Raw genomic sequence first — 21,732 nt, 5'->3', positions numbered from 1 at the left:
AAAAGCCGCGCGAAGCTGGCCAAAACAGTCCATGCACGGCGACCAGCCTATTTACCCATTTTCCCCATGTTCACATACCCCTTGTTTAGGGCCTAACTATGCACGTCTTCGGCCGTCGAGGCAAGAGTAAGGGACCAAAACAGTCTAACAAAGAGAAAATCTTATCTGTGACGGACACAACACATCTCAGAAACACATTAAAGTTTCAAAATCGTCATCGTTGGTATTTTCAAATAAAAGTTGGACTTGGCAGACAAAAATAAGTATCCTCTTCTTAGGAATTGGCATTTCAGTGAAACTGGGAACGTACATACAACTCCTCGTACGACAGACGTTGTAGAGGGACAAATCTTGGCTACCCTATCACCACACCTACATGACAGCGCCATTCCTTATCATGTATACACATTTATAGAATTGCAGTGTCACGGCCAAAGGTAGTTTCCATGCATTCTAACTATAAAAGGTCTCGCTCACCAGTACATCATTTCAATTCTACATGAAGACAATGATACATTACATTCCAGTAACAATGACATGGAGACATGTCTATTTCACTTTGAGCCTGATAATAGGCGGTGTGAACAGTGACACGACGGTGACGATCTACCCTCAGTGGCTGGCACAGGGAGGTAGAGTTCGCTATGAGAGTGACAGGTGGAACAAGCATAACGGCCTGGAAAAGGAGTCCCTTATCGCAAACTGTCGGAGCATTCGGACTGACAGTGGGCGCTGGATACACCCAGATGATAGTGATCGTCTCTTCCAAGATGTGAGATTTTCTTTCTAATGCGATTCTTTGTTTTGTCCTTGTACTTAATACATATGGCAGTGGTTTATGCCTTTTTGTATTAGGATTAACAATTATTACTTGAAGAGCCTATACGTGTGGATTCTGGGTCAGCATTAGTCCGTAACAACCTAAGGGGTTCGTAAGCTTAGAGGCGACTTAATGGATCGGTTGATCAGGCTCGCTGTCTTGGTGGATGGCGTGTCAATGTACGCCTCTGGCGTGGATCGTTGCTCATAGTATTAATAACTACATTGTCTGGTCTAGACTCGATCATTCACATGCTGGCGCCATATATAGCTGAAGTACTCCTGAGTGCTGAGTTGAACAACTATAACCTCTAAAATATTGTTTGGAGAAAAAAATACCGAAGTTGTTAATATCCATAACGTTTCTTCATGTCTTTGATGATTAAGGGACAAGACGTAACCCTGGCGCGTTGTTACAAACAATTAAGAAGTTGTTATCCATAACGTTTCAAGTCTTTGCGTTGACATATATAGATCATAACAAACCGTTATTTTCATTTATCAATTATACAGTGGCCAGAGGACACAAACCGTAGTGGCTACCCTGCACCCAACTACTTGAAGAATGTCACCAAACAGCAGGAACTCTTCTTAAACTACCTTGCTAACATTAATAGTGGTTATAAGAATGAAATGATCTTGATGGCGAGAGGTAAGACAATTTAATAGCTTAATAAGTATATTTAAAACGGAAGATCTTATGTGTATTCAGATTTGTATTTCTGTCGCAAACATTTTACCACAAGAACAGTTTGAACAAAATATAGGCTACTCATTCACTGGGCAGGTGAGCGCGTCCTACCACATCATACAACTCGAGTAAATTGAAAGACCAACACTCCATAATCATTGATGCATTTGTTTGTAAAAAAATAATTATGGGAGATTTGCAGAGGCATTTAATGTATATTATTCAACTTTTGATCAGATATGTCATTTTTTTTTAAAATATCCTTGACACATTATGAGAAACAGTTTTGCATATCATGAAAAACAAACAAATGCCACTGTCAAAGGTGGAGAAGTATATTTGGAGGCAAATGCCTAAAAGCAATTTAGCACACACAATCTATTCCACCGTACATAATAATCAGATTGGTCAATTATTATGTTTCTTAAAAAGGAAACACATCAAACACAATTGAACATATTCTTATCGAAAGCACATAGATGTTTTTAATTTCTTTTGTATGTTGGTTTCATGTTCCATCATATCATTGGTTTAAGCTCATAACTGGCCGAGTTGGATAAACCAGTCCGAACATAAAGGTCAATTCCCCAACAACATCGATGCTGCTGCAGAGTTCATAGTGTTGATGATGCAAGGAGTATATGACTATACTAAAGGAGAGATCCCACCCTACTTCGAGCCCATAAATGAACCGGATGCTAAGCTTGACATCTGGAATTTTACGACTGTTGCCATCTTCCACAAATTAGTTGCGGAGAAACTCCATGCCAGATTTAACATCAAAGTGTTTGGGCCTACACTTGACGGCGAAACGGGGTCAGCAGATAGAAACGACTTTTCGTACTGGAAACAAGTGGCATATTTCATGGACGTCACATTAGACTATTTAGATGCATTTTCTTTTCATTCGTACAATTCACTCATCGTGACAGGCAAATCTCACAATCTCACTGGCATGAATGAAGCACGTCTTATAGCATTTGTCGACTTGGTTGAAAGTTATGCCTCTCAGAAGAAAGGGAAGATTATCCCCCTTGTTATCAGTGAATATGGCCGCGATATTGTGTTAGGAATTGACAAATTTGCTCCATCAGGTATAGTAGACTTCTCAACAATATACCATTGCAATGCCCACCGATTCACTCAACTCAGTCTAAGGGAATACATTGACAGAACAGTGGTGTTTCGGTTAGACAATGAAAAATATCCAGGACATGATAGTCTCAACTGGTCACTTTTCACTCTTCAAGGAAACGCTACACGCATTGTCGACGTCTTTGAATTTTGGTACAAATTCTCGTCCGACTATTCTTTTATCAGAACAACCAGCCAATATAATGGACAGGAACGAACCGTGTCTCCCTTAGCAATGTCCAGTTCCCTGCATAACGAAACCGTCATTCTCTTACATAGCTATTCTCAGAAGTTGCAAACAGTCAAGCTTGACTTTAAGGACGAATGGATGAAACCAGCCAGGGGAGAAGCTACTTGCATCACCATCAAGGACGAATGGTATCCGATCATGACCTTCAACGAGCCCTTTAACATTCAGAAGACACAAGGAATGTTTGAACTTCCCCCTGAGGCAACATGTCACTTGACATTCAAGACCCCCTCAGACCAACTACCTACTGTCACTCTCAACGAAACTACATACTACGGCACTGATATTCTTGTACCAATCAAAGAAAAAATCGCTTTGACTGACATAAATCTACCAAATGGCCAATACCACAGTGCAAGATTAAGAGTTTCAACCAGTTGGCCGATCAATGAAACAAACAATGTATCGTATGTTACCTTTAACCTCAACCCCCTTGACTCGTTCTATAAGCTGTATGATTCCGACAAGTTTAACAGCACCACCTATTGGGAAGTTTGGGAGTTTGCTGTCCCTACCTCCCTCTTTGTCATGGGGTCTAACCTGGTACAGTTCCACTTCTCTGACAGCATGACAGTGGGGTATGTTTCTTCAGTTGCGCTTGTCACAGCCAAGCTTGTGTCATCTGATAATGCATCAGAAGGATAATTTTGACAACTATAATTGACATAGTTAAACAAGTTCAAAATACATGTATGCTGAAACTATGTTACCAGCGTTTAAATATATGATTTGGCGTCATTGAGTCTCATGTCATTATTACTATATTTCAAAAAAATGTCATTCGACTATGGTATGGATATAAAGATGTGTCTATCGTTCTACAATTAAGGTCAGTCGACAGTATACATATGCAGGTGTACCTTTCCCTGTGAATTATGTTTATGTGAAGCAGCGACAATATGAAGAATACAGTTTCACGAACTAAACACAGTATCAGACTTCAAAGTCGCTTTCAGTGTTGACACTGTGCAAATGCCATTCCTAAAGGTTTGACAAACTCGGACTTCATGAAGGGTTTGACATAAATACCGAATAAGGATAATTCCTCGTGATGAGTGAGTTAGTAAGTTGGGTTTAAGTATTTCAGTTATATCACGGCGTGTCAGCTTAAAGCGGGTGGAAAGCCCGAAGTGATGCAGGTCTTTGACGTTTAACACTTCGGTGAACCCCACGAGCACGGGTCTGGTGCTGACAAACCTAGAAACATAATCGGGACGAACCGGGATTCGAACCCACAATCATAGGTTTCTGGCATGCCCAAGCGACTCTGCAAAGCGAATCGCGGCGCCTTAGACGTCTGGGCCACCCCTAACCCCTCCTCGTTATGAAAGGAGACAGGTTGGTCTGTACGTGCGCGTTATTTTTATTGGAGGATCTTTGCCTTTTAAAAAAGCGCGATGATAATAAAATAGGCAATCTGACAACTAGTCCAGCAAGACACTAACCAGGATCAAGGACAAAAGAAACGCACGTGACCATCATCCGATTTTATGTCAGACAAACATGATAAGAAAATATGTTGAAAAATAATAATATTGGCCAACGCATGACGAGTTTGTGGGGCAAGCCTGATAAGAAGCAGGTGTATTGAAGACACGGGTGATCTTGTGTAATACTCTATGGGAGTATTGGCACGTTTATTTGCTTGATTCAACAGGTTATTGATATTCTTAGGACATAGTAACCTAAGCTTGTCATAAGAAGCATCATTAGTTAACAACACAATATAAAAATGGGCTAGAGATCGTCAGTAATTAAAGGGAGATCAGCATACTAGAGTTGGTTGGTTGGTTGGTTTTTTAACGCCGCACTCAGCAATATTCCAGCTATATGACGGCTGTCTGTAAATTAACAAATCTGGACCAGACAATCCAGTGATTAATATTATGAGCATCGATCCGCGCAATTGGGTGGATGACATGCACCAACCAAGTCAGCGAGCCTTACCACTCGATCGCGTTGGTTGCCTCTTACGACAAGCATAGTCGCCAATATGGCAAGCATGGGTTGCTGAAGACCTATTCTACCCTGGATTTTCACCGGTCCACAATATTAGGGACCATGGAGACTTACAGTACCTTTGCTTCCTGCATGGACCCCGGCAGGATATACATCAACCTTCAGTCACTGGCGATAGTTTACCAGTTAAGCCAAAGATTAAAATGACGAAAATACTACATTTAAAAGTCTGGCATGCATAATGTTGAATGAATGTTGAACATACATGCCCTCTTAGGGGGGACAATACTTTATTGTTACTTCAACTCCGCCCGAGGTTACAGCCACCAGCAATCTGAGTTATTAATTAGCACTGCCAATATATAATTAAAACACTTTGTACATACAAAGTTATGAATTAATTCTATTTCGTTTAAAAAGCACAATATTAAATGATAGTGTACATGACTGAAAAGGTATTTGACTGTTTTTACACTGCAATATTGTTCTCTTGTGATGGAAAAATCAATGCAGTCAAGCAGGACATGTTAGCCTGCGATTCATTCATCACAAGGGATACAAAACGGAGGATCTTCACCTTTCAAAATATATTCATGGGTATATGTGTTGTGGCTAATACGACATCGTCGCATAATGACCTCTTCAAATCTGGACTGACAGCCCAAGTAGGGGTAACTGATATTTGGTTTAATTTCATGTTATTTAAAGATACCTACTTGGGTGTCCCACTTCTTTTGCGTCCGATCTCGACACCCAATTACATGTTTCCAATCACTCTATGAAATAAATGTGGTATCACAGATTTGTTGAGAGCCGCTTTTGCACTAGCACCGGCCATTGTGTTCTTCGTGATTAAACAACTGTTCATCATGAAAGCCTGAGGCTCTGCCTTGGAGCCTCTAGAACATCGTCTATTTACAGTCTGTATGTGGAAGCTGACATTGAAGAACGTCACATTAAATTTCAGTATATCTCTAAATTACGTTCTAGTAAATCCAATCCCGCGAAGACAGAGGTGGACCTAACATTAGCTGAACTGAAGAAATCTGACACAAATACAATAGTTTATCAACAAGAATATAATGAATTACGAAGGACATACTATACTTACAAATCTATATTTAAATATGATCCATGGATGGTGACGTTGTTGCCAGCGCCACTGTCATTGGATGCAGGACTATCTCATCCACATTACCTGATAACTGTTCTATTTGCACAGAAGAAGCAAATGCTATTTTAACAGCACTAACATATATCAACAGCCAAACTAAACATAAACAATTCATAGTTTTTTTCAGATGCTCTTTCTTGCCTTCAGGCTTAATAAAACATGTCTTTCTCTGCACTTTTAATCGAAGTAATTATTATTTTAACAGCTGTTCAAAAACACACTTGCACAACTTTCTAAAGGCAGATATTAGATCATTTCTGGCGAATGAACACTGACAGGTGGAAATGTAACCTCTAGTGTCACCATTTGGACATTTGGGGTTACACTATCAACCCTTAGTGTTAACTCCTGAAATGAATGATACCTAGTTTCTTTATTAAACACATGTTATTTTGAAACAGGCTTCCCAAAATCTCAATTGCATACACAGATATATCAGATTATTTGGGACAAATGACCACTAACAGTTGCAAATGTAACACCAAATTGCATCATCAACCCTCAGTGTTGTGATTGTGTAATTAGTTTATTTCCAAAAATCAAATAGTACATGTGTATTTCTAAACAGGTTTTCCAAACATAATGCATAACTTTCAATACAAGGATATCATATAATTGTGGGCAAATAAACACCAGCCGTTACCCCTTGGGTTCATGCACTACATTTCAAAAGTAACTTCACCTATTTTCGCGAAACTTTCTCGCCACTATTGCGAAACTAACGCAGATTTATCGCGCCAGTTGAGACATTATCGCGAAACTATGGCGCCACTTTCGAGACACTTTCGCGCCATTTTCGCGATAACATTTGACAAGATCGCGGCACTTCGCGCCACTTTCGGGACAATTTCACGGCACTATTGCACGAATTTCACGCCACTATCGCGCCACTTTTGAGACAGAATAGTCACGCTGCGGTACACCAGGTGTTGCATTTGCAATTGCTGGTGTTCGTTTATCTAAATCGATCTAAAAGCTCTGTATATAAAGAAATGCAATTATTGTATTTTTGAAAAACAATTTTAATATAGTATTTGTTTTGGAAAATAGAGTCAGTAATGATAAAAAATGTCAAAAGTTGAAACTGCAAAACCTAGTGTTCAAACGGTGACTCTCACACGGTTGATTTGCAAAATTAACAATGACCATAACTACTGCCAATATATTCTTAGACAGCTGCATCTAAAAGGTTTGTTCACATATTTCTGAAAAACCATTTAAATTCATGTTATTTGGTGTTTCATCAATTGATCATAACCTTGATCCTGATAAACCATTTCCATAATCATGCCAGGAACTACGTACATTGACGGACATTGAGCATCAGACCGATTTCCGTCAAAAGTGACTTGGCTCGCAACCTTAGTGTAGAGATGAAATATACAACATTTTGTCACATTTGAACTAACGGCTCACTCGGAAAGTTACTAACGATGTTTAAGCATGTGAGTGACATTTCAGTGACCTTGACCTTGACCTCAACATGCCATGCGTCAAACGAATTCCCCAGACCTATATGTCGCATATATGATATATCATAATCATATACCTTGATGTTGACAACTTATTCTCAAAACAAAATGCGGCGGGGGCGTAAACGTTGGCGTTGGCGGTAGCTGTGGTCGGGGCAGATAGAAACTGACAAAAGCCATAAGTGCTTAATTATGATTTTTGAATAGGACTCTTATAATGTTATATCACATAGTAATATCAAAAGCAAGTGAACAATTTTTGGAGATGCAGATATAATGACGAAATGTATGGGTGTGTTATAAGAATGTCATGCTCACATTTCAATAAAATAATCATACATATTAAAAATGTTTTTCATATAGTTTACAAAAAAAGTACAAATGACTGATATTTTGGGTATTCCGAGCAGTGAGACAAGAAACACCATTAGCAAGGCATTCTTTGCGAATTTTCGTAACGCAGAGAGTGAAGTATTGAATTTTAATCTCATTTATAAGGTCAATATAACAAATGTGAACAGTAAGGGTTGTAATTGATAATAATGATCGTCTCTTCCAAGACGTGAGATCTAATAAACAATGAGATATTTGACAGTATTAAATTGAAAAGTCATAATGGTTATTTAATGGTATATATTCATTTAATACAACCATTTCACGAATTCAGTGACCCTTTGCTATTTAGATCAAGCTCAGATTCATCAATATCAAAAAAACAAATTCAATTAATTCAATGTATGTCTTTACTGCCCCCACATCCCGTTTCACAAAAAATATTTAAAGTACATTACAGACGTGTTACTTCATGTGTATCTGAATAATGAACTGACAACAATGAATATTTGAAATGAGAATAAATTGAATTCTTAAATGTTCGTAATTTAAACATTTCGATATTTTAGTGGTGCATCTTTACCATTGACGAACATAGGGAATATATCAGTTCTTGACGCCACCTTATGTCTGCTATTTAGGTTAACTGTAAGTGTCCTTGATCATATGCATTGACACACTATGTGGAATACAATTCTACCAATCTTATAAGCATATTAATTGTTTTGGCAAGTGAGAAGTATGAGCTGCCATTACACACTGTATTATCCGCAGGTTTCTTGGTTTGTTAAGCAGGAAGTGTCGTGAAGTCCTTAACAATGGCGAATACACATGCTACTAGGCTTTGCTTCTGTCATGCTGTATGAAACCATGCAAAAAACTATCCGTTAAAGTTTGTAAACGCCACAGAAAGAATCTATTGAAAACGGCATATGTGTTTCTTTTTAAGGGGAGTATATGTAGCGATAAGGTAAGTCGAAAACTGACTGAAACAACCATCTGGTCCAAAGGAACGCACGTTCAAATTCTTGACCAGATACGATAAGAAGATATCATGACAATGTATAAAACTGGTCGCCACGCAGCTATTGAGTGTCGACAGAACCTTGTAAGAAGGCAGTGTGTTGATACCCAGGTAGATTTGGGAAATGCTTAATGTGAGTATAGAGACATCCGTGTTGCCATATGAATGTGGGGTCAAACAGCTTGGGTCGTATCAAGAATTAATAGCGTGGCTTAAAATCCGACAACTCCTGGCAAAAGGAATCAAATGAAATAATCGACAGGCAGTTGACATTATGAAAAGGCAATACTTGAATAGATGGTGTGTCTATTGGGACCCCAAAGCACCACTATTTTCTGTCTCTTTTTCATACACGTGAGTTGCTTATGTGTTTTTTTTAATAAATAATTCGTTGCAGCTCACGTTCCGGATGTGTCATGAATTAGTTTCCGATCAGGATCTTAATTTCCTGTCTCTACGGTTTCTAAATAAGGGCTGCACTCATAATTTTTGCATCTTTTTGGGAAGCTTGTTCTTTACAATATCATTAACATGTACTCTACGTCCATGGTTATTTTTAAAAACAATTTAAATGTTGGAAGAATATGAAGACATGCAGGGTTTTGAGTCTGAACCAACAAATTGTCAAATATTGTAACACGTTTCCCGACGTCTTCAGGTGCAATGTGTTAAAGCGTATACATTATCTTTGAACAGTAGTCTACCCGGAATACACAAATTAGCATGTATGCATGTTTATAATATCTCACACACAAATACTATTTGATGATGAGACAGGATGTAGCCCTGAAACGTTGGTGCAAATAATAGGAAAGTTGTTATCCACAAAAATACCTGTAATATCATTACGTCTCTTTCGTCTGGGTTTATGTTTTACTTGCGATAATACTTGATCATTTGAACAACTGTATGTATCTGTTGCTTCATTGACATTATATCAATATAGTCAGATATGTCGTTTTCGTTAAGGTCACAATCCAGTGCTCATTTGATTAAACCTTCACTTTACATTGCACAGAAAATGAAATGGACACTGGTCTGTTTCACTTTGAGCCTGTCAATAGATGGTCTATACAGTGAGGCGACGGTAACGATCCACCCTCAATGGTTGGCACAGGGAGGTAGTGCTCGCTATGACAGTAACAGGTGGAACAAACACAATGGTCTGGATAGCACATCCCTCATTCAAAACTGCCGGAGCATTCGGACTGATAGTGGACGCTGGAATAACAGAGATTATAATGATCGCCTTTTCCAAGACGTAAGATCAACCTTTGAATAATACTGAATATATTACTTAATATTGAAAGTTGTCACTAGTATTGTTCAAAGATATATTTGGCACTATCAAGTTGAAAGCAAATCAGTGAGACAATGTATTGGTATAAATTAATTTTCAACAACGAGAAATACTGTTGAGAGAAAGCAAATTATGGTGATAATTTCATTATATTGAGGCCTTAGCAGTGATAATAAAAGTGAATATACTATTCCCAATTGTCGGAGCATTCGAACTGACGGCGGGCGCTGAAATAACAATGGGCTATATTACAATCTTTTCCAAGATGTGTTATTATATTATACTTAATACCAGATACCACTTACTTACCTGTTGAACATGAACATGTTGATGATCCCGTGAGAATTATACAGTTATGGAATCTATTCATTTCACATGGTTATCTCTTCTCATAATATGTTGACAGTTCAGGCATATGTTGCCTTAATTACCACCTTACCTACTTATGGCAAAAAATATCCGTTTTGCTTTTCTTTTCTTTTTGAGTAATATTGAACAAAAGGTTAATGACACAATAGTTTGAAATGAGAATACAGTGTAAACGTTAATTGTTTTCGGTCGTCTTAGTAATTTAAACAGTCAATGTCTATCCATGAAGTCTTTTAACTTCTTAAACAACTGCAGTCTCTTCACAACCACTAAACATAGTAAGGAGTTCTGCATCTCATGATTTCAGCTATTTTGCTGAAATTAATTTATACATTGTAAAAGAAAGCATGGGAGCATGTGCTGCAATCTGATTGGTTGAAAAACATTGTTAAATGGGATTTGAACCCCGAACTTCGGAACTTTTCACACAGTGAATGGATACTTTGTTGATGGGTATCATAATCCGATTTTGGAAAATGTGGCACTGAGCATCCGACTTACAATACCGCTATCATTATTTGTTTCCTTCTCCTTTCAAGAAGGGAAAATTCGTCGTGGAAGCATTGACACCATACCATTCGCACATTGCATATACTTAGAAATAGACTGCTGTTGTATTTTTAATGTTGTAGATTTCATGTTTTAAAGATGTGCGGATGGTAATGTGTACACGATGCTCAAAAAATTATGATAAATGTTATTTGAAGGTGTAAATACTCTATAACATCTTCAAATTGGAAGACACATTATGTTTCTCTCCTAACTGTTTTCTTGATGGAATATTAAATTCAGTGGCCAGAGGACCCCAACAGAAGTGGCTATCCAGATCCCAACTACTTGAAGAATGCCACCAAGCAGAAGGAACTGTTTTCCTTGTACCTTGCTAACATAAACAGTGGTTACGAAAACGACGTGATCATGAGTTCGAGAGGTACGACAGTATTTATGCACTGAGGAAAAGATAGAAAAATACAATGATTAAAACAGTCCAATACGCAAAACATTTTTCCACAGTATTGTAAGGAATTCTTTGGTCTTGTTGAGAACGAATAGTGCATCATTGTTGGGGAATTGTGAAGCACTTCAACTTTGGAAACGAATAAATGTATAGTTAAGTTTTACTCTAACCCAAACGCATTAAACTTACAATGCTACATGTAATTTTAGTTATCAAATTATACCAGGATACAACGTTGCACATAACTGTTTCATTAAAATTTGTTTCAAAACATCAAATGAATATTGCACTATTTGTCCGGGCGAGATATGATATATTTGTAGTAAATGTTGTTGAGAAAGGACATTACATAAAATTTCGAATTAAAACATGCAATATTAACACCGTTAGGTGTAAAAAGGAACTGTTTAATGAAGTTAACTTACACAATACTCTCCAATGATTTATACCATTTATTGCCAAAATTAGGTGCTTCGCAAAACTAGAGACAATAAGAGACAAGACGGTCGAAAAGCATAGGGGACTCATTTATTTTTTCTTGATAATGATTCGTGGAGGAAAAATATATTTTTAAGAAGGAATAAGCATCATAAAACTGACAGACGTGATTCAGAAGAAGAAACTGAGATATTTCATTCATCAATCAGTGTCCTGTTCCGTTGTATTATTAATTTTAGCTCTAAACTGGCCGAACTGGATGAACCAGTCTGAACATGAAGGTCAGTTCCCCAACAACGTCGATGCTGCTGCAGAGTTGGTGATGTTGATGGTGCAAGGCGTTAACGACTTCACCGAAGGACAGATGCCACCCTACATTGAACCCATTAATGAACCGGACCCAAAATTCAACATTTTGAGGCACTCGTGAAGAGCAACCTCCCCGTGGTGAGTGCTGGGTAACGCTAATAGCTCTTCCCCCGTGTGGAACCGGGGCAGAATATTTCCACAGCCTCCCATTGCTGGTCGTATGAGGCGACTAAAATGGGCAACCTGTTTGCCGTGGGTTGCGTCCCTGTGTCGGCGGAGGACGGGAGTCTGGTAGTTGAGGGCACTGGTTCCTGGAACTGTGTTCCTTTGCCCAACACACTACTTCGACCCTTACTTCGCCTAGACGGGTGGTAAGATGGGCCCGGTCTTATCAATCGGCTGGTCACGCCAGGCCCTGTGCGTAATATTGTGTATGCACACCTGTGTTGTATTTTAATGTATATTTTGGACTTGGCCATGCATTACTTGAATTAATTCTCACTTTTGGATTGAAAACATTGCCTAGAGTCTTACGCCAGAAGGCGGTGGCTCATGGGCCAATCTGGTACTTTCGACCTCTGAGTTCTGTATGTCTTCAATTTCTTGCCATGGGCCGAACCAGCCTGACATTTTATTTGATAGACAAATACAGCTATTCATGTTGTTCTTACTGGAGTATACCACCTCTGTATCCCTGATGTTTGCATGTTGGAGATCCGGTGCAAGAAAACATCGCTCTTTGTAGCACTCCATGGTGGGTGGGGAGCAGGGGTGCTGAATAATTTACTTTCATCATGGCTCACAATCAATCTGGTTCGAACCGTTATGACAAGAAAAGACGTCTAGAAGCTGAGATTTTCTCGGCTGATGAAGATGTTTCTCCTTCACAAAAATCAAATTCTTGGGCTCGGTTTCTTGTAGTCGAAGCACGAAATGAACAACCATTAAAAATAAACCCTTTTGCCATATGTAAAGCCATTGAAGGTATTTGTGGTGAGGTAAAGAATGTTTCACGTCTCAGGAGCGGCTCTCTTTTGGTAGAGTGTGCACGGAGACAGCAGGCTATTAATCTTTTGCAATGTACCATCTTTGCAAACACTCAAGTTGTTGTCTCTGAACACCGAACTTTAAATTCGAGTCGGGGGATCATCCGCGACAGAGCACGTTGTCTGGCAGAAATGTCTGAAGAAGATATTCTTGAGGAACTAAAAGGACAAAGCGTCACGTCGGTGAAGCGTTTCACTAGAAAGGATGGGGAGAACATTGTTCCAACAAATACATATTTGTTCACTTTTTCTCTTTCAACTATTCCCCAGTCTATAAAGGCAGGCTATTTTAACATCGGAGTGGAGGTGTATGTCCCCAATCCACTCCGATGTTACAAATGTCAAAAATTTGGACACGGCTCCAAATCATGCACTCGTCCTACTGTTTGTCACCGTTGTGGTAGCAATCATGACGGTTTGGATTGTACAGCAGACCTCAAATGTATAAATTGTACGGGTCAACATGTAGCGTCATCCAAATCCTGTCCTTTTTGGAAACGTGAAAAAGATATTTTGACTATCAAATGTCAAAACAATGTTTCTTACCTTGATGCTAAAAAACTCTTTGATAGCCGGACGCCTTCCTCAAAACAATCCTATGCTGCTGCTGCTGCTGCTGCTACGGTCTCTCGCCCTTCATCCAGTAGATCTATTGAATGTCAAACTGACTTGACTTGGACATACTCTGACCATCCGGTGCCTCTGACTACAACAGCCGAGAGTCAGACACATCAGTCCGTCAGTCCATGTGATATATCTTCAGCATCTCCAGTTGTGCCGCTGGCTGTGACCCCATCACCACCAACTCCGGAAATACCATCTTCTGTAATGTCAGCTCCAAACAAACCTTCCACGGAAATGGCGAAAAAACAAAAGAAAAAACAAAGTAAAAAAATTACAACAAAGATTCCCACTGTCACTGAAACATCTGTAGATGTTCATAACTTTTTCGAGCCTCTTGAGATGGATGTTACCCCATCTTCACACCACAACAATAGTGGTGACTCATCTTCACATTCACGTGAGCGTTCTCCCATTGAACCACCATGAATCACACTAGTCTAATTCAATGGAATTGCAGAGGGCTTAGGCACAACTTTAATGAACTACAGTTATTAACAACAGATTTTATTCCATCAGCAATTTGTTTACAAGAGACGTACTTAAAAAATACAGATAAATTTGAATTAAGGCAGTATAGTTCCTATCATTCTTTTTCTCCTCCGGGAGATAAAGCTACTGGAGGTGCTTCTATGTTGGTGCGTCGGGGCGTTGTTCACAGTCCTGTTCCGCTTGACACGAATTTGCAAGCAGTTGCAGTTAGACTTACACTGCATATTGCCTTCACACTTTGCTCCTTATACATTCCTCCATCTTCAAATCTTCAGCGTAATGATCTACAAAAACTGTACGACCAGCTCCCAAAGCCCTGTCTCATCATGGGTGATCTAAATGGTCATAATCCTTTATGGGGAGGTTCTATCATTAATCAAAAGGGTAAAGTCATTGAGGATTTTGTTTCTGATAATGACCTCTGTATCTTTAACGATGACTCGGACACCTACTTACACCCTGCAACTGGTACGTATTCATCATTAGATCTGTCTTTGACGGATTCAGTTTTGTTGAATGAATTCTCATGGTCCGTCCATGATGACCTATGTGGGAGTGACCATTTCCCCACGGTGCTTAAACCAATTAATCCCGCTGATGATCCACCTTCACCTCGATGGAATTTTGTGAAGGCTGATTGGCTTTTATTTCAATCTTTATGCAAAGATAAATTACTACCTACGTCTTTTCAGAATCTTACTGACCCGATTCAGTTGTTCTCAGATCTACTGAATGAAATTGCTGATGAATCAATACCTAAGTCCTCGATCAACCCACGTCTTCGTAAACCGTGGTTTGATGACACTTGCAAACACGCTAGGAAATGTCGTAAGAAGGCGGAGAAATACTTCCGTAAACATCCCACTGTCCATAACTTTAACATCGTCAAAATTTCAAATGCTAAGGCGAGACGTCTATTCAAACAAAATAAACGTCAATCCTGGCAGAATTATGTCTCAAAAATTAACTCTCGTACCCCCATGTCCAAGGTATGGCACATGATCAAAAAGATCAAAGGCAAGGGATCAAATTCTACAGTAAACCATCTAAAGGATGGCGATACTTTGTTAACGAATAAGTCTGATATTGCCAATAGCCTTGGGAAAACGCTATCTCAACATTCGTCTTCATCAAATTACGTTCCTGAATTTCAAAAATATCAGCTCCAACAGGAAAAGAAAAAAGTAAATTTTACATCTGATAATGGTGAAGATTACAATGAGGTATTTTCACTACATGAGCTATATACTGCCTTAGGGCAAGCTCATGATACAGCAGCAGGCGCTGATAATATTCATTATCAGCTACTGAAACACTTGCCCGAATTATGCCTTGAAACTTTGTTGACTATATTTGATGACATTTGGACATCTGGGACGTTTCCACCTTCATGGCATAATGCCATTGTTATACCAATACCCAAGCCTGGGCGGGATCATTCTGATCCATCAAATTACCGACCTATCTCACTAACTAGCTGTGTTTGTAAAACGTTGGAACGCATGGTAAATAATCGATTAGTGTGGTACTTGGAAACAAATAATCTTATTACCAATATACAATGTGGTTTCCGGAAGAACAGAAGTACTATCGATCATTTAGTGCGTTTAGAATCGTTCATTAAAAATTCCATTGTAAATAGACAACATGCTGTATCGATCTTTTTTGATTTAGAAAAAGCTTACGATACAACATGGAAACATGGTATTTTAAAAGATCTTCATGATTTTGGATTACGAGGCCGTCTGCCTCATTTTATATCCCAGTTTTTAACAGACAGGCAATTTCAAGTCCGAGTGGGTACAACCCTGTCTGATCATTATAATCAGGATCAGGGTGTCCCACAAGGCAGTATTTTGTCTGTCACTTTATTCAGTATAAAAATTAACAGTTTGTCAAAAGTTTTAAATGATTCAGTTGATGGATCACTTTTTGTGGATGATTTTAATCTATCTTGCCGGGGTAAAAATATGAATACAATTGAAAGGCAATTACAATTATGTCTTAATAAAATTAACAAGTGGTGTCTAGAAAACGGGTTTAAATTTTCCAAATCAAAAACTAATTGCATACATTTCTGCCGAAAATATAAACCGCATAAGGACCCTGAACTATTTCTGAATGGCGCCCCTATCAAAGTTGTTAAGGAAGCCAAGTTCTTGGGACTTATTTTTGATCATCACTTAACTTTCCTCCCGCATATTAAATACCTAAAAGCTAAATGCCTGAAGGCACTCGATCTATTGAAAGTAGTTTCTAATTCAAAGTGGGGAGGGGATCAAACAACCCTCTTACACTTATACAGGTCACTAATTCGTTCCAAACTTGATTATGGCTCCATCATCTATGGTGGAGCCTGCAAAAGTAATTTAAAAAAACTGGATACCATCCATCATCAAGGCCTGAGGCTTTGCCTTGGAGCTTTTAGAACGTCTCCCATTCACAGTCTCTATATAGAAGCAGATGAGCCTTCTCTTAAACAACGCCGTCTGAAACTATCTTTACAATACATCACTAAATTATATTCTAATCCGTCAAATCCAGCTTTTGAATGTATATTCCATCCTCTCTACGAAGATCTTTACAATAAGAAATCAGCACTCACTCCACCACTCGGAATTAGAATAAAATCTGCAATATCAGCTTCGAATATCAAACTCCAAGATATAGCTCCTACTCAACTTTTCTCATCTCCTCCTTGGCAAATGGTAAAGCCAGAGGTAGACCTGACATTAACCAAACTTAAGAAATCCGATACTAACCAATTAATATACCAACAAGAATACCATCAACTAAGAAACAATTATGACACTTATAAATCCATATTTACAGATGGATCCAAGGATGGTGGCGCTGCTGCTAGTGCCACTGTCATTGGATCCAGAACAATCTCTTCACGTTTACCTGATAACAGTTCAATATTCACTGCAGAAGCAAACGCCATTTTTACAGCACTTAAATATATCGGTAATCAATCTAAACATAACCAATTTATACTGTTTTCAGATTCTCTTTCATGCCTTCAGGCAATTAAAAATATGTCTTCAAAACATCCACTTTTAATCCAAATTCTTGAGTTATTTAATGATCTTGCTACTGGCCAATATGACATCGTCTTTTGTTGGTTACCAAGCCATGTTGGTATCAAAGGTAACACAATGGCCGATGCTGCTGCTAAAGCAGCCCTCAACAAATCTGTGACACCACTTCTGATCCCATACACTGATTTTAAACCCTTGATTCGATCTTACATCCGAGATCTTATGCAACAGAAGTGGGACGCCCAAGTAGGTATCAATAAATTACATGAAATTAAACCAAATATCGGATATACCTTCTTGGGATGTCAGTCCAGATTTGAAGAGGTCATTATGCGACGATGTCGTATTGGCCACAGCAGATACACAAATGAATATTTATTAAAAGGTGAGGATCCTCCGTTTTGTATCCCTTGTGATGAAAGAATCACAGTCAAGCATGTCCTGCTTGACTGTATTGATTTTTCCATCACAAGGGATAAATATTTCAGTGTCAAAACAGTTAAGGACCTTTTTAATGATGTAACTTCTCATTAAATATTAAGTTTTTTAAAAGAAATAGAACTTGTCCATAAATTTTGATGTGCTTAATATATTATTTTATAAATTGGTAGTGCTAATAAATAACTTAGATTGTGAGTGGCTGTACCTTCGAGGGGGGTTGAAGTAGCGTAAAATTATTGTCCCCCTAAGAGGGTATGTAAGTCCCACCACACCATTCGTAGTATTTTTCTGCATACCAGACTTTTAAATCGTAGCATCTTTGTTAGTTTTATTCCATGGCTAAACTTGCATATAATCGCCAGTGACTGAAGGGGTGGTGTAAATCCTGCCGGGGTCCATGCAGGAAGCAAAGGTACTGTAAGTCCCCATGGTCCCTGGTGTGGTGATCTCCCTTTAGTTACTGACGATCTCTAGCCCATTTTTATATTGTGTTGTTCCTTAATACTTCATGATTTTAAATCTTCCGCAACTAGTTTTAAATCTTTTCTGTGATATTCTAGTTCTCATACTGTCCTTCGATGACAGATTTTTATAAAGTTTAAATATATGTATATTTCATGTCTAATTTCTCGTCACGATATGGCTGAAATATTGCCGATGTGACGTAAAGCATTACCTCACTCACTCACTCACTCAACATTTTGAACCTCACGACTGCCGCCATGTTCCACAAATCAGTCGCGGAGAAACTCCATACAAAGTTTAACGTCAAAGTTGCTGGTCCTACACTTGACGGTTTTGCCAGAAATTCGGATAGAAACAACTTTACCGACTGGAAAAAAGTGGCCAATTTCATGGACATCACTCTAGACTATTTAGATGTGTTTTCCTTTCATTCGTACAACTCACTTACTGTTTCGGGGAAATCTCACAAGTTTGCTGGTATGAATGAAGCACGTCTGGTAGCATTTGTTGACCTGGTTGAAAGCTATGCCTCACAGAAGACCGGAAAAATTATCCCTCTTGTTATCAGTGAATATGGTCGTGGACGCGTGGAGGGAATTGACAAATATGCTCCATCAGGTATAGTAGATTTTTCAACAATATACCAAGCCAATGCCCACAGATTTACCCAACTAGGTCTCAGGGAATACATTGACAGAACAGTGGTGTTTCTTTTAGCCAATGAAAAATATCCAGGACATGATAGTCTCAACTGGTCACTTTTCACTCGTAAAGGGAACGCCACACGTATGGTCGACGTCTTCAAATTTTGGTACAAATTCGCGTCAGGATACTACTTTATCAGAACTACCAGCCAGTATGATGAACAGGAACGAACTGTATCGCCGTTAGCAATGTCCAGCCCATTGAATAATGAAACGGTTGTTCTCTTGCATAGCTATTCTCAGAAGTCAAAATCCGTCAAGCTAGACTTTGAAGACGACTGGATCAAGCCAACCACTGGGGAAGCTACTTGTATCACCATCAAGGACGAATGGTACCCAGTCATTACCTTTAATGAACCCTTCGACATCCAGAAGAGCCAAGGAATAGTCGAACTTCCGCCTGAAGCAACATGCCACTTTACATTTAAAACACCTTCACACCAACTGCCTTCAGTCACTCTCAACGAAACCACATACTACGGAGCTGATACACTTATACCAATCAAGGGAAATGTCGCCTTAACAGTAATATCTCTACCAAATGATCAATATCAAAGTGCCAGATTGAGAGTTTCTGCCAGTTGGCCGATCAATGAAACAAATAGTGTATCATATCTAACCTTCAACCTCCACCGCCTTGAATCGTTCTATAAGCTGTATGATGCCAACATGATTGAGAGTACCACCTTTTGGGAGGTCTGGGAGTTTGCTGTGCCAAGTTCCCTGTTTGTCACCGGGGCTAACCAAGTACAGATTCACTTCTCTAACAACATGACAGCGGGACATGTTTCTTCAGTTGCTCTTGTCACAGCCAAGCTGGTCCCTTCTGATTTGAAGTCATAATAATGATAACATATCTGACAAATTCCTCAAATTTGACAGCATTAAACAAATTCCATTAATATTTCATTGTTTCTATCTTCCCAGGTCATAACCAAATTAATTATTAAGAAAAGCAGGTGTTGTCCTGAGCTTGGAGGCTATATATTGAGCAATATGTCCTTAATAATTAATTTAGGTTAATTGTCCATAATGTACATATAATGTATCTTGAAAACGACTTTCATTGTCCAAGAAAAAAACTGGTAATTGATTTCATGGCTGTAAAAGGGTATATAGCTCCGATTGACTAGTGCGTTGCATTCTATGATTGTTTGGTTGTTGTGTAAAGCCGTACTCAGCACTATGACGCAGCAAGGAAATTAAAGCGTTTACTGAATATGCTGCATATTTTGAAAAATACAGTCAGTTATATAGAGCTGGCCCACTGAGATGCCATGCCACACTTTAACATCGATACCAAAGTCAACGTGTACTGCACGAATCCTTGTTTTACCCCAAAATGCCGAGCACCAGGCAGTGAAATAATATATACCATTTCTTTAACGTCTTTTGGTATGACCCGGCAAGGGAATCGAACCACAGACCTTCCACTATATAGGTGATCTGTCCACAAGACTACTAAGATGGTCTCTAACTCTTTAAGACTTAAAACCATTATAATTAAAACGTCTTATTGGAAATGTACACATTTGTTGTTTATAGATGTTATTGATCTCTATCGTTGTGTCTGCGAGGCTTTGTCAAAGATTAAGAGTCACCAACAAGTATTGAAATTCGCTTAATTTATATTGTCATTCTATTTATTTATTTTTGGCAGAAAGATGATTGGAAACTTGATCATATACACGAGAGGTGGATTCAATAATACAGGGGTGACGTTAAAAACTATAGATTGCTATCACCGCAATAAGGATGAAACGGCATCAATTTTTTTATTCATAAATCAGGAAGCTTTTGGCTCTGTTTGTCCTTTAGAAAGCGGATCAACACACCTGGGAAACTATCATACTACAATTCAAACTCAAGCATCTTTTGATGGATATCTGTCTTTGTATAGGTATTTGAATTTGATAAGCTGTGTGGAACTGTAAATATGTTATACCTTTTTTTATTGTGTTAACCGCGTGTAACTGAATATATTTTCATTGTACTCTTCGGAATGACATCTCGAGGAAATAAAGAATTTCATTCTTAAATGTGGGTATTGAACAAACTAAAACATGATGATAACGAAAAAACGTTTAACAAAGGTAAGTGGTCATGGACAACAGTTTGTTGTAACGAGTAGAAGATTAATACATATGTGGGATTTATAGTCTCACGTTAGTTTAAACCTTTTGGATAGAAGTATGTATGAATGTTCTTATTTTAAGATATCTAAATTAGTAGAGTTTTTTGGTAAAATTAGCATTACCATAAAACATAGTGTTAAGATCACTTCCCTCAGAGTAGACGAGTGAATCATTTCTTAGAGTATTATAAATATGACATGAGAAGAAACAATGTGATACATTTTCATATATGTATCTTCAACAAGAAGCTGCATTGTCAGAAATGTGTTGATCACCACAACCAAATCTGAGGCAAGAATGTACAATTTGACAATATACAAAGTTGGTATTTTTATTCTGTGTTAAAAAACACTTAAAATCACCAACGGTTTCTGGACTTATAACGTCATCAGGCAAATGGCACCAGCGCTAAACAGCATCTGGTAAAAACGATTACAATAATAATTTGTCCGATATCTCATAGTTTGAAAATATCTCAATCTCATAGTCTCTCAATCTATAGCTACACTCAGCAGAGACAATTCCGGGTATTAGGTCTAAGGTGTGATCATTTTTTG

At 38.5% G+C, this 21,732-nt stretch overlaps 2 protein-coding genes across 2 annotated transcripts; both read left to right on the top strand.

Moving 5' to 3' along the window:
- Positions 1-499: 499 nt before the first annotated feature.
- On the top strand, positions 500-3,539 carry LOC139474890 (beta-porphyranase A-like). The gene is made up of 3 exons (XM_071258084.1): positions 500-772; positions 1,333-1,471; positions 2,047-3,539. The coding sequence occupies exons 1-3, from the start codon at positions 500-502 to the stop codon at positions 3,537-3,539; spliced, it is 1,905 nt and encodes a 634-aa protein (XP_071114185.1).
- Positions 3,540-7,510: 3,971 nt separating this feature from the next.
- On the top strand, positions 7,511-19,883 carry LOC139474790 (beta-porphyranase A-like). Its single transcript, XM_071257916.1, has 5 exons — positions 7,511-7,519; positions 9,875-10,117; positions 11,318-11,456; positions 12,161-12,333; positions 18,570-19,883. The coding sequence occupies exons 1-5, from the start codon at positions 7,511-7,513 to the stop codon at positions 19,881-19,883; spliced, it is 1,878 nt and encodes a 625-aa protein (XP_071114017.1).
- The last annotated feature ends 1,849 nt before the right edge of the window (positions 19,884-21,732 follow it).

Source organism: Haliotis cracherodii, unplaced genomic scaffold, assembly GCF_022045235.1.
Source record: "Haliotis cracherodii isolate W230 unplaced genomic scaffold, xgHalCrac1.p SCAF_3, whole genome shotgun sequence".
NCBI classification, from domain to species: Eukaryota; Metazoa; Mollusca; class Gastropoda; order Lepetellida; family Haliotidae; genus Haliotis; species Haliotis cracherodii.
This window is presented reverse-complemented; position numbering and strand designations above follow the sequence as displayed.

What these genes read in the sequence shown, in the direction of transcription:
- LOC139474890 (XM_071258084.1), top strand. Translation starts at nt 500, where the DNA reads ATGAAGACAATGATACATTACATTCCAGTAACAATGACATGGAGACAT. An exon ending in GTGATCGTCTCTTCCAAGAT is followed by an intron (nt 773 to 1,332) that starts GTGAGATTTTCT and finishes TCAATTATACAG; the next exon opens with TGGCCAGAGGACACAAACCG. An exon ending in AATGATCTTGATGGCGAGAG is followed by an intron (nt 1,472 to 2,046) that starts GTAAGACAATTT and finishes CATTGGTTTAAG; the next exon opens with CTCATAACTGGCCGAGTTGG.
- LOC139474790 (XM_071257916.1), top strand. An exon ending in ATGATCGCCTTTTCCAAGAC is followed by an intron (nt 10,118 to 11,317) that starts GTAAGATCAACC and finishes TATTAAATTCAG; the next exon opens with TGGCCAGAGGACCCCAACAG. An exon ending in AACCGGACCCAAAATTCAAC is followed by an intron (nt 12,334 to 18,569) that starts ATTTTGAGGCAC and finishes CACTCACTCAAC; the next exon opens with ATTTTGAACCTCACGACTGC.